Source organism: Labrus bergylta, chromosome 7 (genome assembly GCF_963930695.1).
Source record: "Labrus bergylta chromosome 7, fLabBer1.1, whole genome shotgun sequence".
Taxonomy (NCBI): Eukaryota; Metazoa; Chordata; class Actinopteri; order Labriformes; family Labridae; genus Labrus; species Labrus bergylta.
The window spans coordinates 13,892,905-13,920,492 of record NC_089201.1 but is presented as its reverse complement, the minus strand read 5'-3'; the positions used below and the strand labels follow the sequence as shown (position 1 = coordinate 13,920,492).

Below are 27,588 nucleotides of genomic sequence, written 5' to 3'. Positions count from 1 at the left end.
CAGATTCCTGCTGGACGATGTTGTTCGGAAAAAAATATTAAATTACTTTTTCTTATAGATTTACGGTCAGCGACGGTCACTCCTTGATAGAATCATATAAATTATTTTTATTTAATGTGAAAGAATGAAATATATTAAAGAAATGTACAATTATTTAATTTAATTCAGGCATTCGGGAAGCCACTTGCGGGTCCTCGCAACGCACCTTCGTCCTGATTGGCTGAGACAGAGACGCACTTTCTGTCATGTAAGATTTCATGTTACCAAAACATGGAGTGACTTTGCGTTTTCCACATATTACTTAACATGACCGAATTACATAGTTAAACGAAATCATTTAATGTTTAAAGGTATGAAACAAATAATCCCTAACCTAAACCAATAAAACAAAGAGGAAACATTTTACAGGTTTAAAGAATGATGAAAGTTACGTCACATTTAGTCTTACATATTCTGTAACCTGCAGACAAACAATAACTCTGTGGTTCCCAAAGTGAGGTGACTTTTACTGTTTTCTTTTAATTAAACGTATTTGTATTAATATTCTTTTTACCTCATAATAATAATAATAATAATAATAATAATGAATTTGTCTGATATAGCGTGTGAAAGGGGCGATATAATAAACTTCCCTTGCATTAATATCAGTCTCACTGAGAAACCACATACATCAGAGGTTCATTTTATTTTTTCCCAAAAATAATAATTAAGTTTGCAGTATTAAGACAAGTGACAAAAAAGTGACATTAACATTGAAAACAACCGCAGACGATTCTAACGGGACAAAGAGAAGAGTCTGCGGTTACATCCATGATCATGATTACATTAAACGATAGATAAATAAAACAACACAAATTGTTGTCACAATCAAGTGTTTGAATCTTTACAGTTATAAAATGTATCACAAGTCTGCCACATGGCCACAAAGAGGACAAGTCCAAGGCCTCTCAGCTTCCTCTGTACGTGCTGTAGGAGAAGCGACTCATCAGCAGAGGGAGGTGGAACCTCTGCTCCCGGTCACTGATGGTAAACACAACCTGGAAACACACACACAGAAACACACAGGTCAGCATCACAAATATAAACGGACCTCTACAAAGTCCATGTTTGGAATCATCATGAATCTGTGACAACGATGTTTGATTTAAAATTTTTAACTAAAACATACTGAAGACAGTGTTTCTGATGAGGATTTTCAGATTTGAGGTGTTTGGCGACATCTTGTGGTTGTCACTGGTAACAGCTTCTATCCTACAGCTACCTGAAGCTCACCTCTACATAGGGATAAAATGAGGTCTGACCCAGACTCTCCCAGTATGAACCCGTCTCAAAGCGCAGCTTGTACATGCCCGGGCTGAACGCTTCTCGGCCGATGAGTCCAGGGCAGCGGCCATCTGTGTTTGTTGTCCTAAAATCATAAAACAGCTCAATTGTAAAAGAGCAGATTTTCAGAACACACACCTTCCTCCCTCGTGGCGTCCTGTCAGCGTGAACACAGAGCTGAGAACAACAAACCCAGAGGGAGTTTGACTTCACTCTCTTTCTCAGGAGTCATTACTCCATGATATATATTTACATTTGGTATATTTTATTTAGCTTTGTAAATATTCTGAATGTTGCAAAACGATGGCCTTATTTCTAAAATCACATATTTTGATGTTATTGATTTTCCTCGCTAACATTGATGGATTTTGTCTGCAGGTCATTTCTCTACCCGACGCTCAGCATGCTCCAGATCATCAGCTTGGAGTCGAGTCGGTGCAGACTGAGGGCCATGCGGGCTGCAGGGACGCCGTCTCCGGTGTTCAGCACATGTGTGGTCAGAGGGCTGTACTCTGCGGCCGCCATCATCTGCTGGACAGGCGAGGAAAAGACAACTTTGTTTAGTATTTATTAAGAGTTAGATTTTTATCCGCCGGTTACGTCCGCAACCTTCCCGGTGTTACGGTCTAAGTGAGTGACACGCCCCCTGCACACAAGATGATGATGTTTCAGTGACTTATGGTCTTGGTCTTGTCTCGGTCTCTGCACGCTCTGGTCTCGAGTATGGCTTGGTCTCAGTTACTGTGGTCTTAACTACAACACTATCTGTCCTTTCCAATAAAGGCAAAATTGTCAAAAAAATATCTTAAACACAAGATATCTAAAAACACAAAACATTTGCTTATTTAACGAACATCTTAATCATGTCACTGAAAAAACTTTCCTTGTGACATTTGAAAAATCTTATTGAGGCAGTAAATCAAATCTCTGTACTTCTCACTTCAACTTAGATACTTCATTAATCCTCTGACACACACACACACACACACACACACACACACACACACACACACACACACACACACACACACAAATACAGGACAAAGAACATTTAAGCACCTAAAACAAAACATCAAAAACACTCATCAGGTTTAAAAGAGACTCAACTTTACGAGTGTGCATCATTGTGGTAAAGTTTTAAGAATCTAAAAACCCCAACGTAAATATAAATAAACAAGCTAGCTGAAGGACTTTTAACCTTTTGATCTTTGAACCTCAGTTTGTTTTTCTCAAATCTCCCCTTCTTTAGGAACTATGTCGTTGAGCAGGAATGTGGATCTGAGTCTGGAAATGAGATATGTTTCATTTTTTTAAACTCAGAGGCATCAAACTTCTGTTAACTTCCTAAAAAAAGTGTAAAATAATATTTAAACACCTTTTCTGTATGACAAGAGGACATGAGGAGGTCCACTTACAGGCTTGGAAACTCTGAGCATTAGAGATGTTAAAAAAACAATGTACTCATGGAAGGAATATGCACAGACAGTTTGAAAACAAAAAAAGAGGGGAAGCACCGTGAGCAGAAAAAGTTGAAGTTCAGCTCGGTTGTCGATACAGCTAAGTGGAATAGAAATAAAAAAAAACATGCAAAATGTTGTAAACTCACTCAGGCAGAGCCCTCACAGAGCCCCCTGGTGGTGGATTTATGTAAATGCTCGTTCATTTAAAGGTTAAAGAGCCTCTGTAATAACCGTCGTTTCTCAGTGAAGTCTTACCTCTACGTGTTCAGCTCTCTCTCTCCTGCTGCAGCTTCTATCTCCAAAAACTCATCCGACCTGTCGTATCATCACTACACCCAATGCTGCTTACCCAGCATGCACTGCAAACACACGCAGAGTCAAAGGTTGTCCCAGCTCCAGGTTGGATGAATGATTAGAGAGGGGGAGAGAGAGAGAGAGAGAGAGAGAGAGAGCAGCTCCCCTTAGGTCAACATGTGATCCTCTGTTTGACTCTGTAAACTGTTTTTACCTGATAAGCTTCGACTGATTTAATTAAAGTTTATTGTTTGTTCTTTTGTATACTGATGTCATGAGTTGTTTTAATGTTACATATAGCTTCTAAATTTTCTTTGAGTATTTCTTTTTTCTTTAATTTAAGTTAATACGGTGGCCAGCAAGGAACAACAAGCTGCAATTGTCCAAAACTCAAAACAACTATGGAAACACTAAGTGGACATACAGCCATACTTTTTTATTTTACTCTTTTTCATGATACATTTTGGTTGTTGTTTCAAGATCTCGACGTGTTTATCTCGTTGTCTCGGCTTTATAACGCTGGCTTTGCTTTGGAAACTATTTAATTTCTGAAGATCTTGAGGAAACGACTGAAATAAACTCTTCATCACAGAGTAGAATAAAATGTTTAGACGCATGTCCTCTTACCCCCAATTTCCACATACCTGTGCGTGCCATGGTTTTGCTCCGTTGGATGGCGTCCGCCCTGTCCCACTGGCTCCGTTTCTGGAGCGTGAGCACAGCGTAGCGCACCCATGATCAGCTGAACGCACATTACAGGAGAACTGCAAGATCACCAGAGAATAAAAAGAAAAATGTTGCTTTGTCTTTCTGAGGATGCTTTGTTGCTATGTTGATAAAGTGATTAAAAATACGATCAGGAGTCTGTATGTTTAAACCTGTTCAAATTTAACCTGAAGGATGTGCAGAAGATAAAAAAATACCTCACAAAAATCTCCAACACACATCTATTTTGTGAAAAACATCTTTACTACACACACATAAAACACACTTATCACAAACAATGAAGCACCAACAGCAGAAAACTAGAATCTAAAGAAGAATCCCAACATGTCGCTTTACATCTCTTTACATCAATCATGTTCAAATACAAAGATCGAGCCACTAATTTACACATCAATGTTTTCAAGTGTTATATCATATCTTACATCAACACTTTAAAGATATTTACACTGAGATGTAGTCGTCCCCATCGTACAGCTGGTTAACACAAGACAACATAAGGTGTGTTGGTTTGCTCTCTGTAAAAACAGTCAAACATCAGGTAATTTTTTTTTTTTTTACATCTCATCTGTTTTCATTTATGAACGATACGTGTTATCCATAGCTAGCTGTGTAGCTGACCTGATTGACAGGTGGGCGTGGTGTAACAGTTTGTCAGGAGTCTTAGAACCCGCCTCAGCTCCAGCTCTCAGCCTGTCGTTAGGTTGACTGAAAGTTAGACTGAGACAGCATTTCCAGCATGGAGACCGCCATCAATGGGACTCCAGCGCCCCCTGCAGTAACAGATGGTCGAGTTCTGACATTAGCATGCTAACACTACAACGCAGGATACAGGTGATTGCAGCTCGAGCAAAGGACAATTTTGTCCACCAATTGCACTCAATGGTGCTTAATTATGGTGCGTTCTAATTGATAACTCCTTCAAGTGAAAGTGAGTGGAGGGGGGTTGGAGGTGTGTCTCTGGAGGAGAGCGGAGGCTTCAGTATGGAGGAGGTGTGGCCAAACAGTAGTTTGTTTTGGTTTCATGCCTGTGCTCAAAGGCGACATCTACTGGATCAAAAAATTGCTCATTCTTCCTTTAAGAGACCTCTCTTGTCTCATTTATGTCTCAAGAGAATTGATGAGATTAAGAAATGCATTGGAGCTGCAGGTGTTCGTTTTGCTCCGACCAGGTTTTGAACCTGAAATTTTGTAATTTAGGAGCAGAGTGGTTTCTGTAAACTTCTGTACTGATAACCAGTCAGCTCAACTCGATGGTGTTGGTTCAGTGAAAACAGTTACGCTGATAAAGAAGTGGCAGACATACTGGTGTCTGGTTATTGTTTCATAGTGGAAGAATACAATCTCCTCTTTTATAACTACTACAAATAAATGTTATTAAGTGTAAATGCACATTTCAGGAAATTACCAGAGTCTCTTTTTCACCCACAGAGTCATAAAGTGTGCTCACTGAGCCCTGAACACGCTTCACTGAAATACGGTTCTGTGCACATCTGCAAACACTGATGAGAGCAGAGCTGATGAAAATAAACGGTGCGATAAGGAGCCACCAGCTGCTGCCGCACGGATGTTATTTACATAAATCAGAGGGACTCCAACATGGGAAGCGAGGTTACTCTGATGAATGGATTTAATATAAGGATACCTTGTTTTGTAAGGATTATTGTCTGCTTTCATTTGGGTTTGGAGCAATACTTGATATAACAGAACAAAAAAGCTTAAAATGCTGCCAAACATAGCTCATAAATGTGGGGAATAACATGCCAGACCCGGACTCCAACCTGGGCCGCCCGCTTGGAGTACACCAGCCTTCATACATGGGGCACGGGCACCAACCACTAGGCTGCGGGCGCCACATAAACAGCCTGTTCTTGTTTATTTTCACTTTTCTTTTTGCAGGATTCCTAAAAAGTACAAGGATGTAAAACACTGGGTTCCTTTTTTTTTTTTTTTAAATGTTCATTTCAACAGAAAGTCTAAAATCTCTGCAGGAGTATTCATCTTTTTTTTCTGGGAAAGAAAATAAAACAGGTATCTTTAATGCATGCAAACCATACAGTTTGAAAAATGGACCTGCAAAATATTATGCTGATACACCGGAGGCGCTGAAGTTGTTTATCAAGACAGTTCAGGAGAAGAAGCACAATAATCCGAGCGACTAGATTTTGGTGTGTTGTTGAAAGTTGTGAGTTTATATCATGTCATTCAAATCTCAACTGCACCTACTTACAAGTCCACGCCTGTCCATGATTTATCATGCTGATGTTGTGGAAGTAGACCATCCTACCCATAATGCACTGCTCGTGCTCGACTGGCTGATGGAGGTCGGTAAAAGTTCTTACCACAGATGAACTGCTCCAGAGTCTGAAAAAGTGGACTGACACCTTTCAAGGGACCTTTGCATGTTTGTTTGGGCCACGCCAGGGATTAATGACAGTTTTCACACCAGTGCAAACAAACTGCACTAACTTGCACTTAACAAACTGGATTTTTTTTTTAACCAAAAAAAAAACAACCCAAAAAGGTTAGGTGTGAAAACTCGTTAAAACAATGCAACCAAATAGGTCTGATTAGCTCATGTCTCGATCGACACACACTGTACGGGGGGGGGGGGGGAATGTTTTGATGACTCATCAGTTTTGATTTGATGAAGGATAAGAGTTATTCACAATAAGGCGTGTAGCTGACTTGATTGACAGGTGGGCGCGGTGTAACGGTTTGTCAGGAGGCTTAAAACCCGCCTCAGCTCCAGCTCTCAGCCTGTTGTTAGGTTGACTGAAAGTTAGGCTGAGACAGCATTTCCAACATGGAGACCACCATTGATGGAACTCCAGCGCCCCCTGCAGGAACAGACGGGTGACGTCACTCAGGCTTTGTCCATTAATATTTACAGTCTATGGTTGCAACGCTCTTTAAAAACACTGAATTTAACTCTACTGTTCCATGTGGCGATATGTTGGCGTGGAGCACCAGAGTCTGTGATCGAACAGGAGAACATTTTGGGGATGTTTTTATTTTGTGGTCTGGAGTTTGTTCAGAAGAATAGAAATCAAAAAGGCAGTGATGAACAGATGAGATGGATTCAGGGGGAGAGAAGAGTCCGTCCAAGAAAGTTCCTGTTTCCAACAACTTCTAGAAGAATCTTCCATCCCTGCTGCGGAAAATCCGAGGTCCTGGTGCTGGAAGGATGTTGGAAGAAAAGAGGAGAAATGCATTACTCTGTAGAATCTGTACTCAGAGATTTACCTGTTCACCCTTTGAGAAATGTAGAATATAATAACACCAGCTTCCTAAAAAGTGCAAAGAGGAAACTGAAGTCAACGACAGTGAACAGTGCAAGAGGCGACATTAGCGTCAGAACATGCTAGCAACAAACGATGCAAAACAGTCAGAAAATATGATTTTCAATGTTGGCCATAATGGTGGACTCTTGGAGAGCCAAATATATTCCGTGGTGGTAATCATTGTGAAAAGTTTGAGAACATACCAAGAGTGTAGTTCTTAAGAGATCTGATACCTGAGCTGCAGTATCACAGATCATCCTCCAGGTCAGACTGATGCTGCTTTATCTGGAAACAGAGAGAGAGAGAGACAGAGAGAGAGGGAGAGAGAGGGAGACAGAGAGAGAGACAGAGAGAGAGGGAGAGATAGATGGATAGAGAGACAGAGAGAGAGAGAGAGAGAGAGACAGAGAGACACAGAGACACAGAGAGAGAGAGAGACAGAGAGAGAGAGAAATAGAGAGAGAGAGAGGGAGAGAGAGACTTCATGACACAGTGGGTCCGCTAAAGCAAACTGCAATTAGCTGTAATTAACACAATCTTTCTCCATCATCTTCCTCATCATCATCATCCATGCAGCCTTGTCGTCTTTGAGAGTAACACACACACACACACACACACACACACACACACACACACACACACACACACACACACACACACACATTGTAAAAGTCATCTCTACCTGCAGGGAGCTTCAAATCTCCTTTTCTTATTAACACAATGTTGTTACACACACACAAACAAACACACACACACACACACACACACACACACACACACACACACGCACACAGAACAATGCAGCAGATTAGGGGGCTGTTCTGTTCTCCGCCTGCGCTCAGATTAATGAAGCAGTCTCGCTCCGTCAGGCAGGTAGAAGCCTGCAGGCTAATTCTATATCATTATGTTTTCCCCGTAAAGACACGGAAACATGGAGAGCAGCGTTCCTCCGCTCGGCTCATCTGAGCTTCAATAAAAAATAAAACGACCTGCATCATACAGCACAGATTATGCAAATTGTCCTCCGTGCAGAGTGGAGCAATGAGGCGCACTTTGTTATGTTTTTTGTCAAAGATAAAGGACCAGAGGTAAAACTGAGGTCGTCATAAAGACAGGTGAGGGGAGGGGCCTAAGCAGGAAAACATAGTATTCTCAGTTTACTTTTAACATGAACTAAAGACGCCTCATCTTCCTCTTTTTGCAGCGCGGCCAGCTTTGTTCTGGCTTTATTTAACATGTTTTCAGAGTGGATTTGTAATTATTTTGAAGTCTAAACGTTGAAACCTGGTTCATATTAAACTTCATTTTTAATTTTTTGTACATTTTATACGCAAACGGACTCGGCTGTGTGTTCACCTTATCCTCAGATGGAGAATAAACGCCGTTAATAAGAGAGAATCCACAAGATGGCGGTATATCCTAACCTGCTGAAACACTGAGGTCATAATTTACCCCACGGTCGGCTGGTGTTGTCAGGGTAATTAGGATGCTGGTTAGAGTAGTTTAAAATGTAATCTGCACTGGGGGCAGTGATTTAGAACAGAGGTTCTCAAAGTTTTTCGGCTTGTGTACCCCCTTTCAGAATGTTTTTCAGCGCCCCCCTTATCCGGCCAAAGACATTTTTCAGGAAATAATTTTGGAAAAGAACATGTGTAAACAAATGTATGTGGTCTTCATAAAGCTGTTGGCTTATGTCATCCTACAAAAGACAAACAGTGCTTCGGGAGGAACAGAATACGTGGAGGTAAGTCCCATAAAAATGTATTAGTGGTGGGCGATATGGAAAAAATATCATATCATAATTTTATCACGATTTTTTTCCATACAGATCTTAAAAAAAGATTTTGCAAGTTGCCAACTAGTTTAACCAAACTTATTTCCCTGTATAATGTTTTTAATTGCACAAATACTGTGCTTATAAGTTTAGTCTATTTAAAATTGTCTTTGTTGCTGGACATCTCCCCAGAACATTTTTAACACCAGAAATGTCTTCCCCTGCATTCTGACAAATTTGTATGTACAATTGGAGGCTTTTATGCACCATTTTAAATGAATGATTTAGTATTGTGTGCTCTTTTGTGTCTTTAAATCTATGTTAGGGTTCATCAGGTACCTTTTTATACAATGATGCATTCATTTAAAAACATGTACACTTCAAACATAATCCAAAATGTAATTATTCTGTGACACATGGTCAAAGTAAGTTTTACTGAATTAAGAGTTTTATTCACGGAGGGGACAGGACAACGTTGATTGATGGACAGACAGTCACCATGGTTACTCACTCTCACCTGCCTGCTGCACACTGAACGAGATCAGAAAGAGCTGCTGACTGACATCACTTCAAGCAGCATGCATAGATACGAATGCATGGAAATAAATGTTTGTAGGTTGTGGTGGAATGTCTGTACTTATTTAGATTATAATGTACAGATGTCACTAGGGTTATTCACTGTTCTCTAATGTCAGTCAGACCTGACAGAGTTCAGCTGTTATTAGAACACCAAGTACAGCTTGGAGAGTGTCAACTGTTCTTCCTGATATCTGCAAGGATGTTTGGTAGACTTGTTGTCTGCTTCAGTGTTATAGACGTCACAGTTTAGTCTAGCTGGGTCAATGTGACATGACCCTGGTATTGAGAATGTCTTTTGGATATATGCGATGCCGTTCGAGAAGTTCGGGAGATGTGATTGAGCAAGACACGAGTACAGAAGTGTGATGTTGAATCATGTCTCCTCCAGAGTATTCATCTGATGTATAAACTTTCATCAACGTAAGCCATCTGAGTCAACTGAGTCTTATTGTATGGAGTCAAGTCTTAGTAATTTCTTCAACAAAACATTTTTTCAACAACCGAGGTCCAGACCTCGCTGATATTATCGCCTCCCTCCGTTTCATTCTCGTTTCCATTATCACAACAGGTGAGCTTCGAGTGGAGAGGCTTGTTAATAACTTTAAAAACTAAGAGAGAGCAGAAAACACCGACAACATCAGTTTAAATAACGGGATTACAAGACAAATTCCTATCAACTGTTGGTGAAATGGCTTTAATAAACTTGAACTACATCTCCCATCACAGACTTTCTGTCTGAGCTCCGCTCTGTCTGACTCTCAGCAGACTGTTAACGTTTCTTGGGCTTGTTAAGGGTTCATTATGTCGCTACCCGAAGTATAAACCTTAACTTTGCAAACTCTTCAGATAACTGTTTATTGCATCCTGCATCCTGTATCTCAAACAGCTGCATATAACCGCGGTGGAGTTCTTTTTACAGGCTAACTCTTAAGTTTTGTTTTTGGGCATCCCACTCCGCTGCTGAGCAGAGGGTGGGGGGGACGCGTCTGTGTAGGAGCATAAACTGCAGCATGATTAAAATGAACACATTAGCTCTGTTCTACAATCTCCCTGTTTTTGCAGATTGTCAACACGTTTCAATCCTTTACAATCTAAGATCGTTATTTCACACACCACTAGTTTGCTGTGATGCAACTTTTTTTAATGACATTTGTCACGTACCCCCTGCAGTACATACACCCCCATTTGAGAAACACTGATTTAGAAGATCAAGTAGGGTAAAAAAAATGTCTAGATTTACTCCCTGGGGTAGTTGTGTGGTTGGTTTTTGTATACTTACCCCGTTGAGGTAGTAGTCATTATTATTGCCGGGTAAAATAAGTTTATATATTTACCCTGTGGGGGTAACTGTGGGGGTAGTAGATGTTTATATTTACCCTGTGGGGGTAACTGTGGGGGTAGTAGATGTACCCTGTGGGGGTAACTGTGGGGGTAGTAGATGTTTATATTTACCCTGTGGGGGTAACTGTGGGGGTAACTGTGGGGGTAGTAGTTCTGGTAGTGCAGCGGCTCGTCCTCGCTGGCCTCTCCTGGTTCCGGACTTTCTCTCTCCAGACTGCTGACTGAACCTCGATGAGGAGAGTCCAACACACTCTGAGGACACTCTGAGGACACACACACACACACACACACACACACACACACATTGATTTTGATGAAGTGATGACAGCAACAATACTTTCAGCCTAAATGTTACTGTTGATGCTCATAGCAGCCATGTTGGATTTTAATAATTTTTAATTTTAATTTTAATTTTAATTTTAATTTTAATTTTAATTTTAATTTTAATTAAGTTGCCAAGTTTCCAGTTCGGTATTCCGACTTCAGGGGGGCGTTCCTGACAACGTATCAGACCAGCAACTTGGACTTTTCCGACCATCATCCCACCTCTCAAAATGATGCGCAATGACAACCATATTTTACGGAGGACTTTAAACCTACTAGAAGGTAGGTGTAAGATTTAAAGGTGACATATCCTCCTCCTCTTCAACCAGTGTAAATAAGCCTCAGAGCTCCTCACAACATGTGTGTGAAGTGTCTTGTTCTAAATCCACTCTGATCCTGTATTTGATCATGTCTATAAACCCCTCTATTTCAGCCCTGCTCAGAACAGGCTGTTTCTGTGTCTGTGGCTTTAAATGTATAAATGAGCTGTGTTTGACCACGCCCCCTCTCTGGAAGGGTTCAGGTGGCTCGGGCTTTCTCGCTCCATGTCCTATTGTTTACAGTGAGAAGGCAGACTCAGAGGGCAGAACAAACACCTAGCTGTGGGAGTGTCACCCAACTGGGGGAGGGGTTACTGCCCTTTGTGATGTCATGAAGGGAAAATCTCCAAACGACCTGTTTGAGCACACATTTTCTGAAAAATGGAGCAGGACAAAGACGAAGAGGATGGACTTCTCATCATTGGGGGGTTTGTAGACAGACTAGAGACACATATTAGAGTTAGAGAAACATGGTGAAGTGGATTTTATAGAATATGTGACCTTTAAGTTTTAACTTCTGTCTACGTTGGAACGCAGCTGCTGCAACACCTGAAATGTAAATAGAGCGTAAACTCTGCCATAAGGTAGCACTTACAGAGCAATGTGTGTTCAAGGTTATGTTTCAAAAAAGATAATTTTTATAGACGACCAATTTTAATAATCACATAATCCGTCAGTGTGAATGTAGTCCTTTGTCCTTCTGTTGTTAAAAAGATTCACCCAGAGAGCGGCCGATATCTCAACCTAACTTTTATGACTGCTCACGCTCAGCGAGGAGCCGCTGGTGCAGAGAGTGTCTGTGTGTTTCCCTTCAGATGTGATCGGCTATCATGCTGAATCTGTGAGGAATGGTTCAATGACAGAGCTGCCTCCAGCCGAGCGTGGATTATGACAGGGAGGTAAACAGTGATAAACGGCCGGCCTCATAACCTTTCATAAGCTCCCCTTCAGCGCACAGGAGTTATCTCGTCCCCAAACAACTGTGTGTGTGTGTGTGTGTGTGTGTGTGTGTGTGTGTGTGTGTGTGTGTGTGGTTTTATTTCCTCATGAGGATAAAAAAGATGAGGAAATTATCCAAAGTGACATGTTGACAGTTTTTACTTCTTTAGATTATCTTCCTGCAACAAACTTCTCTCCTTCTCAGCCGAGCACGAGGCTGCAAAACTTTACAGAAATGGAAACCAGCGGTGTGAAACTCATAACATTTAACCAAGCTCTGTACAAAATGTTTAAAGGTCCACTCATCCATATGTGTGTAGAGGGGTAAAAGATTGCACTGCACCCTCATTTTGAATGTCTAAACCCTCAATTGAATGGATGCAAAAAAATAAGATATTTTTTCTTCACAATGTGTAATCAAGGCTTTCAAATGACAACAGTGACTCAGATCGTGTTTACCACATCCTTGATCTGATGGTCAGGTGCATGTGACCTGGCTGATCACCGTGGACCACATGACGGACCTGTGACACCTATGGCAGTTTTCATTGCTGTTGCCCCTTTAATCTCAGATGCACCCTACGTCATTTTATTCTAGAAACGTACCTGTACTACATTCACTCTCAGACGGTGGTACGCCCTCTTGTGGTATGCTAAGAGTCTCTCTGTGTTTTTTTTTAAATAAAGATTTACAAATCAAATGGTTGACAAGCAAAACTGTGATGGCAAGCGGCGGAAGCAAAAAGGACAGTTCAAAAACAACAAACTGCATTTGTGCAGGGGTGTGTCCATAGGGGTTTCCAGGGGTTACATGGGCCACCCTTGAAATCTGATGCCATTAAATCACTAAACTTTGATTGGCTATTTGCCTTGTCAGAGGTGGGACTTGAAGGAAGGAAGCTTGAGCCAAACACAACTGGACTTAGTTGAAGATCTTGAAGACGGTTCACCTCTCCTCCTCCGAAAGGCTTCTTAAATTGTAAACTATCTGGTGGATGGAGCTAGAAATGTAAGCCTTTAGGATGACTGAGTCGTGGACATAACCTCGCCTAGAGTCGACTTGTTGGGGTCAAATGTTCCAGGGTGGGACTGGGGCTTCAGTTGTTTTGAGAAAGAATTCAAAAACAGCATCTTAGGTTTGAGATAGACGGTGTCTCAGACCACCACCTCGGTTAAGAGATGGTTTTTCCACATTAACATAGATGGCTTCTTTAAGACCCCTTTCAAACCAGCGGTCCTCCCTGGCCAGGATGTGCACCGTGTCATTTTCAGAGGAGTGTCCTTTGTCCTTTAGATGTAAGTGGACAATGACATGCCATGACATCTGAGTCATGGCAGAGGGCTGGAGAGATCATCTGGAACTAAACAGTCTACGTCATGTTCATATTGGGGCCAAGTTATAGAAAAAGCACAAGATTGAGGTCTGATGTGTGGGTCGGGGTAAACAGTGTACAGGGACATGAATCCGTCCAATAGATTTCTCTACCTGAGCAGTCCTTCCTCTGTCTGTCCATCTTGTCTACACAGTCCAACAGTCCGTCGATCTGACCCTTTATGACCATCAGCTCCCTCTTAATGGCAAGAAGCTCCGCCATCTTCACTGTATGGATACAGAGAGAGAGAGAGAGAGAGAGAGAGAGAGAGGGAGAGGCTCAATATAAAACAATATCAAAGTCGGAAATAAACGAGATAAAACAACAAAGATTCTGAATTGAAGCTGAACGTTGCTAGAAGGGAATCTTACTGCAACACCAAAGTGGTTTTAAGAAATTGTGCTCCTCCTACTTTGTGCCAACAGTTTGTGTTTGTCTATTTTCTGTTTTAAAATGAAGACGCTCCTGTGCACAGCTCCATAAAGACAAAAACATATTTATGACAGGACTTCCCCAGTTTTGCTGGGAAACTTCCCTCTATTGCAAACTTTTAAGATGAACTAGACCAAAGACCCAAGACCCGTTTCCACCATGCGGTCCGATTCAGTTCAGTACACAGTTATTGGCATTTCCACTGTCAAAAGTTAGGAATGGTACAAAAATAATCGATCTGTACTGTCCTACTTTTTTGCAACCCTTCTCCCGAGGTGCCAAGCCAACAACCCGAACCTAAAGGCTGGAGCGTCACACACTGCAGTCCGCTGATTGGTCGAAAGAATCATCCCTTCCAGTCTGACATTGATAATAAAGGACAACCCAAAACGCACCATGTTTAAATATCTGCTGGATTACCAGAGAGTAAATTAAAGGCTCACTCCATTTTTTTTGGCGACTAACGTCTGTTTGTAGCTCCGCCTCATGGATGACCTCGGAGGTGAAGGACCTCTGCTGGACGTCCTCCATTGCTGCCCTTTGTTTACTTTGTTGTCTGGACATTATTGCACGGTAAAATGTTTAGGTGTGAAGGGGTAGTTTGAATGTGTTCGATCGGTATGTGTCATCTTCTAAATTTGTTCAAAGTTGATTTTATTTTAAAGTGACATCACTACTACTTATAACTGATTATAAGCAGCTTCATTGACGTGCACTAAGATCCTGATCTGTTGCACACTGGTCACATGATATAAAGATCACCTTTATATCATGGTGGATTCTCCTGCTGTGTTCTTACATCGGCTAACCTCGACTTCATGCAGACATTTTACTCGGGGGCTGGTGGCAAAAATTACAGAAAAATTCTAAGTGAAAAGAATTGACAATTTCTGTTCACACATGCAGCTCACACTGAAAATGTTTGGACAATTTAAGGAGTTTTGTGCATGTGTGAAAACGGCTTTACAGATTTATATCCACAAAAGACGAGAACAGCCCAAAAACAGAACAAAACACTTACTGCGTAACCCCACAGAAAGTCTTTCAGCTGGTTTTTCACATCATCTACTCAACACATACTGTTAAGAATCAGTTCAGGCTGGCTCCATGCAGATTCAGACGTTATCCAGTGACCCCTGCAGCCATCAAGCCTGTAGTCCTGCGACACAAAATGATTCCCAGCGCTGCACTCCCACCTCCCTCCACCCCATCGCCCTCGCGGTGCTCTTAAAAAAGGGCCGCCCTCGCCACCAAACGGCCCTAAAAACTGCATCACTCCTGACAGCTTCTCAACCTTTGGAGCTGGCAAAGGCAATCTAATCTCCCCATGATGGGGCGAAGTGAAAACTATTAAGGCTTGTAATAATCTAGTATAAACAATTCTGATTTGCCATGCACTGTTAACTCGGTCTAATTGCGAGCGCTGATAGGCTCGGCTGGCTTATGAGAGGAAGGAGAGCCCTGCGGTACAGAAGCTTTTAATGAAGAGACCATCTGCTGCGCCCCCCCCACCCGCCTCTCTGCAGCACCCTGGGGCCCTAACATTGAGGCGAGCCATCACACGGGAGGGAGATAACATGAAAGAGGCTTCAGGAGGGGAGACATCGTCATGTCGGCTGCAGATAAAATGATTTTTAAAAACGGTCACAATCTGGAGCACATAGGCCGCCGCGGCTCTTGTGTGAGTTTAGAATCTAAAAGCCTTTAATTGGAGGAGGTCGAGGCGTTAAACACTTCTGCGTTTCGACCTCTGCCGTCAGCATGGTGCTGGTGTCTCGGCCCTCTCTGCTTAAAAAGCTTTTAGCATTCAAACCCACAACACAGGAGCATGAACTGTTTCTGACACACACACAGGACGCACACACAGGCAAAATGTTTCCTCTCATCGTTTGTACCGCGCAGTGTCGTGGTCATGACCCCTGGTATGATGAATTTACTCATGTGGTTCAACAAAAAACTTGGATCTCAGAGGAGAGTTAACGCTGCACTAAAACTCCAAAAACCAAACGGCAGAAGGCAAAGATCTGAATCATCCAATCGAAATGGTCCCAACGTGTGGTACTAACATTTGGTTTTAAATACTCAAAGAAATACCTTCAAATAACATGCTGGTGCAGAGGACGTCAGAGAATAAGCTACACTATATTTGGAGTGTAAACATCTGAGTTAGTTTCCTTTGAGAAGAGACCAAGAGGAAGGTGAATGTTGCTAAAGGAAGTCAAGAGCATCTCCTTTTATTTCAAGCATGACATTTTCTGGCCTGTTGAGAGTAAACAGATGCTTTTTAAAATACCATAAGCATTAATATGGTGGCCAGGAAGTGTCGCTTAGCATTGCTTAGCTAAAGGGAACAACAAAACGGAATGAATGACACAAAAAGCTCAAACCCTGTAGACTCAGAAACGGCTCCTCCTGACCTGAACTACATCTACGCTCCCTCTCACCTATGATACTCTGCCAATGAAAGGCGTCTGTTCCGACCTTAAAGCCTAAATTCCACCAGATGCATGTTTGGTCCGTCTGCGCTCCGAGCTGAAAGGTTTTTACTTTATTCAATGTGTGTGATTCCACTGGCTCCGCCAAATAAAGAGAGAGAAAGAGACTGGATCCGACCATAATACAGCATGCTGATGATGCTGGCACCGAAAAGCACAAAAAAAACACCAAAACCCATGAGGCTTACGGACATCGATTTCACTGTTTCAAATCAAAATGAGACAAGACAAACAAATAAATATATATGTATATATACCGTATATACTGCTATCAAGTGACCTATCTTTTACACTATGTGGTAGGTTAGGTAACCTGTTGGGCTTCATTTTATTTATTTGAGGAGCCAGGTCGCTTGTTTTGGGCTTGTTTCCATAGAGCCGGTTGCTTGTTTCTCTGGCAACACTGTTAAGCAGTGAGAGAGTTAACTGTTCCTTGTTAACTGCCGGAATCACCAGTTGTGTTGAGTGCTTTATTGTGTGCGTCCATGAGAACCTAGTAAGTACTGAAAGAAGTGATATGGGGCGCTGGTGGCGCAGTGGTTAGTGCGTGCGCCCCATGTACAGAGGCTGTCGTCTCAAGTGGGCGGCCCGGGTTCACATCCCACCTGTGGCTTCCCGCATGTCGTTCCCCACTCTCTCTCCCTGATTTCTGACACTATCCACTGTCCTATCTATCCATTAAAGGCACAAAAAGCCCAAAAATAAATCTTAAAAAAAACACACATTTACTTATTCTGTTGTCAATATGATTGCTTATCATAGTGTGTTCAGGGCTGTCAACTTTTCAAAAAACCTTGGAGTGAGATTTGGTGGGGTCAACCAAAATTTTGACACATGCACAGCAGTTTTTTGTTCGGCCCATGCAGGATCATAACCATACAGCAAGAACTTACCATACATCAGTGGTTCTCAATGTATTAGCCTTAGTCTGAGTGTACAAATAGAACCAATTGACCCAACAGTAAGATACAAGACACAGCATGGCTCATTTTGTACATGTTTACTTTGGGATTCTGTATAAAAAAAAGTCATCAAATAGTAAACAGATATGTAGTATACAGATATGTTGCAAGAAACATTTAAATAAAAATGAAAAACCCCAAAAGCTAGGTAATGTTTTCACATTTTTGAACATCCCCACACTACATGCAGCTAATACCAATTTAAAGCCCCCCTTGGTAGGATGAGCTAGGATTTCCCCCTCTGCTGGAGAAGTTGTACATTATGCAATTTCATACTGAACAACTAATGGCATTAAGCAAATGTGGAGTTGTTTATAAGCTGTGGTAACAGTCAGCATAAATTCAGCAGAACAATGTGGACTTTACAAGGTAAGAAACTTAACGAAAAGGAGGCTACTGTCAGTCCTTAAGATGCATTAGCATTGGCAGCTATGTTTGTTATTTGACTTATAGCCTAAGTGCATACTTTGTATTAGCAATAGGATATTGGTGAACATTAATCCAGAGACAGTGTTTAATCTCTGCCTTTATTGTTTTGCAGACCACACACCCACATAGCACACACACACACATACCCACACACACAGATATTCTTACACACATCCTAACAGCTACCTATGCCCAGATACTGTACCAACTTGGCTGTATTTCAACATACTGGAATAAAGGAGAAACTCAAGAAGGAAAACTGCTTCACTGGTGTTCTTACCAACATCACCTGAACAACACTCACCATTTCTACCCAGTTATACAGTCCTAACCAGGTCCTCACCTACATTGATTATAAGGTTTTAGATCACGTAAATTGTATTATCTCACACTGTTGAGAGTGAATCTGTAAAATGATCGCAGGAATATCTTTGTCTCTGCCTCTGGCAGCGCACAGAGAACGCGGCCTGTTGGTGTTGACGGAAGAGGGCGCACAGAGCCGTAACCGAGCGGACATGCAATGCTCACGTATCTGGTGGAAGTTCTGGGTAAGTTTCTAACTAGACTCTGTGGCCACCCGGTGGTGGAACGACCTACCAAACTCCATTCCACCTGCAGGGTCCCTTTGCACCTTTAAGAAAAAGATAAAGACCCAGTGCTTTATGAACACCTACAACCTTACTGATGATGATGATATTTAGGATGGTGTTGATGCTGATTTGAATTCTCCTGGAGAATATAATAAAAAATGATGGTGTTACTACTGTAGTTTCTGTGTGTTTCCTACTAAACGCTTTTTGAATTTAAATCAGTTGGTGAAGGGAAACAGTGTTTAATCGCCCTGAGCCTCAGAGTACAGAGTATTAAACTTCTGTTCATTATTCAAATGAAATCTGAGTGTGTGTCAAATGAGAAGTTAAAGAACCACAAACGTGAAGTGTGTGTACACAGCGTGTCTCTTACATTTACTGTCAGAGGAGGAGGAGGTGTGTGTGTTGTTGGTGCTCCTGCTGGACGCTCTGCTACTCTTCATCTTCAGAGCCGCCGTTGGGGAGGACGAGGAGGAGGAGGAGGATGAAGGGCGGGGCCGTTTGACAGGACTGGGATCCACCGGGACCGAGGAGGGGACACGCTGGTAGTCAAACACCCTGCAGACACACACACACACACACACACACACACACACACACACACAGAGTCCCATGATGCATCACTGCCCGAGGCTTTGTGCAGAAACATGCTGCTCGATTGTGTCTCCACTGTTTTATCACCGTAATGAAGTGGAGGATGATTAATGCTATGAACAGAATTTTATCTTTATTTCCAACAGACTGAAGAGCAGCTCAGACTGTGAGGTATTTAATTTATCATAAATGTATAAAATAAACCTGTTCAGGGAGAATCATGACAAAAAAAAGTTAAATATTTTATTTTCTTCAGCAGCTGCAGTTTGGAGGGATTTGGGTTGAAGAAGACATTTTTTAAAGGGGACATATTATGAAAAATCCTCTTTTACAGTGTGAACATATATTTGGGTAACCTGAGTGTCTACAGACCCACTAAATGTGAAATAAACCCATCCAGTCCTTTGTTTCTGGTCTGCATAAGTCTTACAACACAGAGAAAAATGCTCCGTTTCAAATGTGCTCTCCTTGTGATGTCACAGTGGGATTCTGGTAAAAAAAAAATCCCTCCCCTGGTATCTCCACCCATGGACTCCACCCCCAGTCTAGAACTAAATTTTTGAGCTGGTCCGCTATTTTTATTCTCGCTACAGAGGAGTGATGTCTGCTGGGAAAACTTGGGGGGGGGGGGGGCCTCATTGCATTTAAAGAGACACACAGCGTTCTGAGAGAGCTGGTTTATACAGGGTCACAAACCTCCTCTGGTGCTTGATTCATGTTATATTTTAGACCACAGCGGACTGTTTGAAATGGTGGAAAAGGGGGATAATATGACCTCTTTAAGTTAAACAACACACAGTGTGCTCCTGATTCGTTAAAAACACAGAAGCAGGGCGACCGAGGTGTTTAAAGCCAGCTCTCCTGCCTGAAGGACTCTCTCTTTTGCTCACGCTTTAACCTGCTCACCTTGAAGAAAATCCCCCTTAATTCTTATAAAAGTATTAAAATGATCTATAAGGAAGTTAATTAAGAATGAAAGCTCGAGCGTTATGATGTAGCTGCAGCTGAAAGTCAGCTCAAAGTGAATTCGGTCTTAAACCCGCAGCACAGCTGTTCCTCCGCCGGGCTGCGATACCTGCTCGAGGTGAACTCAAACTTCCTGAAGGACAGAATAATTCATCTTATTAAAACGGTTAACCTACTCTGATTTCATTTCATCACATGATCCCACGTTTCTCCCTCTCAGCGTTTTCTCTCTGCCGTGTCCTGTAGTCACCGTTGTTGTTGTGTGCCGTTGTTACGCTCTGATAGCGTGTGTTGTGCTACGGATGAGAGCTGACTGACAGCTCCAATTTGATGCAGAGAGCGATAGAGGAGGAGATGAGGAGGACAAGGAGCAGCCCTTCCTTCTCCCTGCCAACCTCTGCTGTCTATCACAGCATCCATCTACAGCTTGGGGGGGGGGGGGGGGAGCATGAACACACACTATCTCCAACAATGTCTCACACAAACACACAAACACACACATGCACACACACATGCACACATGAAACCAATCCCAGTTATTTTCAAAAGCCGCCTCAGTGGCACAGAAAATACATTTACACTTCAAAAGGCTAGAAAAATGATATCATGATGTGTGCCACTGAAAACATGCAATAGTACAATATAGAGGATATTGTTCTTCAAGAACAACATGGATCATTACACCTCAGCTTAAAGTTAAATCAGATGAAGTTAAAGGTCCAATCAGTGAGATGTGTAGTGAGTGAAATGATAAAGTGAGCTTACTATATGATCAGACATTAAGGAAACATGCTATGTGCTGGCTTCTCTGACAACAATGCAGCAGCCAGTATGTCCTCCTTCTAACTTTAGATTCTGGTCCTGAATGCTCTGGATTTGTTTGGACCAGAGAAGGTAGGCGGTTTTAAGGCGACCCCAACATGACCGTTTTGGACGCCCCTCGGTTTGCCAGATATGAGAGCAGTTATCAGGTCAAACCAACAGGTGTTGCAGTGATGGAAGCGGGCAAAAGAACTGGTTCAGATAGAAGTGATTGTACTCGACCTAAAAAGCCTCTGCATGTTTCTAATAAGCTCCACAAGCAGAAACGTGCTCAAACTAGGATCAATATTGGAGATGCTTTTGAAAAATGGAGAGAAGTTAGAACACAGAATCACTAATTGATAAATTTAAACATGTTTCCATAAATAAGAATAAGCATCAGTTTTCCAGAGAAAAGAGAAGCCTCCAGGAGTGTGTGATGTGTCTCAGCCTGCAGCTCTGAATCTTCCCTTATACACAGACTTTTATTTTTTCTTTCCATCGTTCTGTGCAGCTCTTTGTGTTCCCCGCTCACAGTTTACTGCAGCGACCGAAAGAAGGAGAAAAACAGCATCACAGCAGAGGATTAACACACCATCAGCAACTTTTTAAGATCTGTGAGCAGGAGTGATCATCACACACACATTTAGACCTCCTGCTGTTTATCCCTGCAGCCTCACACACACACACACATCCTGATGTGTGTGTTGGTCGAAGAGGGCGACTGTACCTCCCTAAGCTGATAATCCGCAGCCCGGCAGATAAACACCTGTAAATATTTACAGGACGGCCGTGTGGACGCGAGCAGAGTTTCCCTCACACGCACTGAAGACGAGTTATTCTTCAGGAAAAAATTTAAACAACTTTAAATCATTCCAGCAGGGATTTTCAGAGGAGACAGCATGCAGGAAATATTGACCTGCTGCCGACTGGACGAGTCAAATCCTCTGATCCATCCCGACAAACTCTATTCAGGTGTTTTACATGAAATAACAACGTGAAAGAGGCTCACAGGGACAGAATCTCATTAAATCTGACATCCTCTAATCCCACCATGTTCTTCTACCGCACCCGGAGACAGACTGCTGTCAACAGATGACAGTGAGGGTGTCTTTGCTGTTTATATATTGCACACACTCACTTTGTGCACATCCATCCATTCTTTAATGTTTTATCAGGTCTTGCATTGATCTGCACAACAACAAGAACATGTTGATGACTTATCCTGCACTGGAATAAAAAATGTGTCCGCATCCTCTGCACCAAGTCAGACGCGTTCCCGGTGTGTGATGCCCATTGTCACCGATTCTGTTTGTGATTTTCATGGAGAGAATCCCAAGGCGCAGGGTTTTTTTTGTTTGGAGTCCTCAAAATTTCATCTCAGCTCTTGATTTTTACCTGCAGCCCCTCCTGTGCACTTTGAGCTCAGGTGTGTTCAGAGATGATTTATAACAAACTGCTTTCACTGACTTTGTCAAGTCGTTCACATTAAGTTGCCGTGGCGGCACATTCTCCCCCGACATTCTCTCACTAACACCCCGGCACTGTGTTTGTTGTTCTTCTTCTGTTGTGGGGAATCTGCTGAGTCCTCTGTGAGCTCGAATAAATGCTGAGTCACCTTCAGAGCCGTCAGTGCGTTTTACAGGCTGAGAAGAAGAAGCAGCTCGTCTCTCACTCCTGAGTCTGATGTTAAACTCAGAATTAAACAGTGATGAGAACATAAGATGATGATCTTTATCTCTCTCTCCTCTCACACAGCATCTCTGTATTTCACTCTCTGTCTCATATTCTTGTCTTTCAATAAATCTTAGTGATTGGATTTAATCTTCTCGGCTCAGTACTGTGATTTTTCCCACCGTCTGATAAATTTAATCACTGCACAAAGTATCTTCTTCTACTGTCTTTTCATCGGCGTGCAGAAAAACGTGAGCTGAGGATGAATAGCTGCAGCTCTCATTCTTTAAAAAAGCCTCTCTAACCGTCTGAAAGCTGGAAACAAAAAGGTCAAACGTGGATCCACTCACAGTCTTTGTCCTGGAGCTGTCAACATCTCAGAGAGGAGGAGGAGAAGGAGAGTCGTTTTCTAACCTCTGAGTCTATACTGTATGCTGCCGCCAAACAGGAAGTCGTTATTTTCCAGACACAAATGGAGAGTAAAAGTTCATGTGCTCGGAGGGGACAACAATTTCCTCCTCTCGTCTGGAAATGAGCGGTGTGAGTCACTCAGGAAACACTCCACTGTCTCTGTTCAGACTCGGAGAAGTAGAGAGGTCGTGTGGGGTCATACACAGCTGCTGCCTCAGGACCAAAATATCCAAAAGAAAAAGGATAACGCCTTTGCCACGTGTACTCCAGAGCTATCAAACATGCTTCCTTTGGAGATCGGGCCACCGGCTCAATCAATGCTTTAAAGGTGACATATTCTCCTCCTCTTCAACCAGTGTAAATAAGTCTCAGAGCTCCTCAAAACATGTGTGTGAAGTTTCTTGTTCTAAATCCACTCTGATACTGTATTTGATCATGTCAATAAACCCCTCTATTTCAGCCCTGCTCAGAACAGGCTGTTTCTGTGTCTGTAGCTTTAAATATGTAAATTACCTCTCTGGAAGGGCTTGGGTGTACTCGGTCTTTCTCGCTCCATCTCCTATTGTTTAAGGTGAGAAGGCAGACTCAGAGGGCAAAACAAACACCTAGCTGTGGGAGTGTCACCCACCTGGGGGAGGGGTTAGTGCCCTTTGTGATGTCATGAAGGGAAACTCTCCGGATGGACTTTTCTCATCATTGGGAGGGGGTTTAAAGACAGACTAGAGACACATACTAGTGTTAGAGAAACATGGTGAAGTGGATTTTGCAGAATATGTACCTTTAAAAGAAGAGGTATACCTTTCTCTTTATTTTGGCCTTTGTAGAGCTTATGATAATCGGGCCAGTTCTCCAAGCACCTTCATATCTCTTCTGTTATCTGCATTTTACTGTTGTAAAACTTTGTAAGTCAATCACATTGCATGCATACAGCACATAACTACATACTCAGCTCTGATTGGACGGTGATTTAATCTGGTCCCCCACAAACAGTAGCAATGAAAATGTTGAAATGGTCAACTCCTTCAAATATCTTGGAGCTTTGATCGACACACCGCTGACCCTCACAAACGCTGCCAGCAAAGACTCTCAGCTGTAAGCATCATCCAGCCCATCCTCCTCTACTGCTCGCCCTGTTTCTTCAACAACAGATGGGAAACTACATAAACTCACCCATATCACAAATACAGATTCAGAAATCATTGGTCTGCCCACCCAAAACCTCTCACATCTCAGCTACAAAGCCCTGACTCACAAAGCTCTCATCACAGCCCAGGACCCCTCTCACCCACTCATCCCACTCCTCTTTTTACTGCCATCAGGTCAGAGATCGAGGACTCAGACCTGGAAGAGTGGGTATTCCTGTTTACCAACTTTGCTAGGCTGTAATGACAAATTTCCCAGAGGTCAAATAAAGTATTTAATTGTATTTCTGTTGCCGTTCAATAGTGCATTAACGTACATGGTGGTTGGTCGTTTGCGGTGTGTTCAAGTGGAACTTTTTGGCCAAGGCAAAGGCGACGTCGAATTGTAGGGGTCGAGGTAGATTTAAGATACTTGTGTCTGATTTCTCAAACATAATTTCTCTTGAACATCAGAGGAAAAATTAAACCTTTCTCAAACTCAAACTCAGGATCGTTGAAACAAAGAACATTGGTAAAAAGCTTCTCAGTACCTGTTGTAGTGGTCATCGGGGTATCTGCCATACTCCACCTCATAGTCAGATCTGAGGAAACCAAGAAGGAGACGAAGGTTAGGATAAAGAAACAGCTTAACGATCACTGAGAAACACTGTAAGAGAAGTACTGTAGATCGCCCTGAAACACACAGACTGTGCTGCATTAAAACCTGTAAGGTTAAATTCAGCCCGGTCTGCGTCACTATGAATCCTCACAGCTTTCAAGCAATAATGACTGGAGGTGAAACTTCAAACATTTCAGGTCGTATGCAGTGTGTGAGGAATAAATAGGTATCAAAAGCGCGTCCAGATTGTTTGAATGCTAAAAACATGCCTAAGTTCAAAATAGGGGAACTTTAGGAAAACGTGCAAGATAAGATAACAGCATCTGAATTAGGGATGACCCAAAACCGATACCAGTATTCGGCATCGGTCCGATACCGCCTTTAAGTACTCATACTCGTAAAACTATGCGGATACAAAGGCACCGATACCACTTTATGGCGGGCGTGCACCTCTTTTCAGTTGAGTGGGTAGGCGGAGAGAAGCAAGATGTCAGCGGTGTGGATATATTTCAGCGTAAATGATGACAACAAAAGAAGAGCAGGCTGCAAACTTTGCACGGAGTGTAGCTGACGGTAGTCAGTCGGACGTAAAATTGTTGGACATACACATTTTTCGTACTTATAGGGAGCAGGTGTGTGTGTGTGGGTGTGTGTGTGGGGGGGGTTACTGGTGCTGAATGCTGTCATTAGTGTCTGAGGGGGGTTAGCGTTAAGTAGCAGCTATATAAATGCAAATTCCTCATCATTTCCTCACCGTGTCTCCTCTCATGTTGCTGCGTTTTGGTTTAGTTCAGCCATGTTTACTCCCCTCACCCTTCACCCACCCTCCCCCCACACATTTAAGCATTCGGCATTAGCCTACTCCCGCCTGAAGACATTCAGCTGCAGCTCAACCAGCCCGTAGACTCCAACGAGAAACAGAAAAAGAAGCTTATAATAAAATAAGGAGAGAAGAGAGTGGAACAGAGGAGCCCACTGGCCCAGTACAGAAACAGAATATAAAACAAACTAACACAATAACTAGATCAGAAAAGACAATGTGAGGGGATTATCTGAGTCGGTAATCAATGAATAAATCCATCAAATCAAACTCTCTGACACACTGCAGCAGTCTGGTGTCTCTGGAGCCGCTCCACAGGCCGTGCTGGACCGAGCAGATGGTGTTCAGACCGACGTGTCATGGTGCCAAAGAGCCTGTGGGCAAGGCAGCACACATTCCCAGATCTGGAAACCCAGCGCACCCAGACACTGTTTAACTGGGTCAATTAAACCACCGGGAGCAAGTTCTCAAATCACACGTTTAGGCTAAGTACGGGTACCTAAAGACATACCTCACACCACGGGTTAGAAAGGAAGAAGCCCACCCAGAAACAGAAGTTGAAGGGTATCATGACACCTAACCACATGTATAAGAAGAAGACACACACTCTAAAATAGACTCTGAAGGGTTTGGCTCTGAAGGGTACCTTGAGACAGTTGCCTGTCTAACTGAAAACAGAGACAGAACACACTGAATGTCCTTTAAATGTCCTTTATCTGGGTAAAAGCAGCAAAACAACGGACAACCTTCATCAGCTTTGTGCTGAAACATTGAATGATATTCAAGGTCTCTGCAAGAGTGACTCTAAATATCCACATTGTAATCAAGGAGGCATCGATCTGTAGCATTCAGCTCCAGCGCCACATAACTCTCAGCTGTTTATTGAAGATCTTGTTGCCGACATTTAGACAATATTTCAGACCCCTGGCTCCAGAAATGGCGAGCAGCCACGGGAGGACAGCTAACGTTAGCCGACATTACTCGCATCAGACATCTGCCATGTGATTTTTTTTTAAAAAGCTTTTAGATTTAGGGTTCTCCTCACTCTCTGTCCTTCACTGAGGACGAGTTTAGAAAAGAATAAAATCAATTAAATCTAAATTAAAGTCTGGCAAATCGTGGGGCTTTCTTTAAATTGATTCAAACAGGAAGGAGCCTGGCCACAAGACATTTTGTCTAACCTAGCAACAGTAACTAAGGAGGGCGGGGCTTGACAGAGGCTTACTTCCTGGTGAGGACAGGGCTTACTCTGTTGACGTGATCTCTTTTGTTTAAAGTACAAAAACAAAAAGAAACAGTCTGAGGCACAAAAGATCAACACAATGTTTGAATTGGTTTATCCTTAACTTAAATAATTCAAACTTAAAGTGCAATCATTTCAAGTAAATGACAGCAAGAGATTATTTAAGACGTTTTAAAAACCAGTTGAGGATGTTAGCGCAATGTTTAATTCAAATGTAAATAAAACCATAAAGGGACAAGAGATCTAACAACACACACACACACACACACACACACACACACACACACACACACACACACACACACACACACACTCACACACACTCACACACATCCTGCAGCAGCAGCATGCCTCACTAACAGGATATCGAGACTCCGATAGAGAAACAGCTGATCCGGTGCCAACATTAATTTTCCTTCTCTGTTGTCTAAACATTTGTATCCTCTCATTCATCTTCTTCAGCCGTGACGTGTATTAAGCAGCGTTTGACGTCGATATCGATCCAGCCTCTCAGCTCAGCGGTGCGTTTCCTATCGAGCCGTGTAGGAGTGAACCTTTAAACATGACTATTGATCCTCTCTAAATGACTCTTTCATGGCTCACTCTGCTGTTTTATCTGTGCAGTTAGGTCTGATGTTACAGCGCCTGAGAGGACACTCCTCGCGGTGGGTATGAACACATCACAGAAGCAAAACAA

At 42.5% G+C, this 27,588-nt stretch overlaps 2 protein-coding genes across 5 annotated transcripts in view; both read right to left on the bottom strand.

The window, feature by feature from the left end:
* Positions 1-666: 666 nt before the first annotated feature.
* urahb (urate (5-hydroxyiso-) hydrolase b) lies at positions 667-3,192 on the bottom strand. 2 transcript variants are annotated; one of them, XM_020626036.3, is made up of 4 exons: positions 3,039-3,192; positions 1,715-1,851; positions 1,273-1,408; positions 667-1,037 (listed from the first exon to the last, which is right to left on the bottom strand). In XM_020626036.3, the coding sequence occupies exons 2-4, from the start codon at positions 1,849-1,851 to the stop codon at positions 948-950; spliced, it is 363 nt and encodes a 120-aa protein (XP_020481692.1). In that variant the 5' UTR covers positions 3,039-3,192; the 3' UTR covers positions 667-947. The 2 variants fall into 2 exon arrangements, with proteins under 2 accessions (XP_020481692.1, XP_020481693.1); XM_020626037.3 differs by having other exon boundaries at positions 1,715-1,854; positions 3,039-3,186.
* A 3,508-nt stretch (positions 3,193-6,700) lies between these two features.
* The window catches only part of LOC109984791 (RNA-binding Raly-like protein), a 34,270-nt gene continuing 13,382 nt past the window's right edge, over positions 6,701-27,588 (bottom strand). For 2 of the 3 annotated variants that reach the window (XM_065956976.1, XM_065956977.1), the window contains 6 exons: positions 24,761-24,811; positions 19,016-19,200; positions 13,848-13,961; positions 10,890-11,041; positions 7,318-7,369; positions 6,701-6,979 (listed from right to left, as the gene is read on the bottom strand). In XM_065956976.1, coding sequence (XP_065813048.1) covers positions 7,331-7,369; positions 10,890-11,041; positions 13,848-13,961; positions 19,016-19,200; positions 24,761-24,811 — 541 coding nt within the window. In that variant the 3' untranslated portion in view covers positions 6,701-6,979; positions 7,318-7,330. The remainder of the gene's footprint in view (positions 6,980-7,317; positions 7,370-10,889; positions 11,042-13,847; positions 13,962-19,015; positions 19,201-24,760; positions 24,812-27,588) is intronic. The other variant, XM_065956978.1, reaches the window with a different exon arrangement.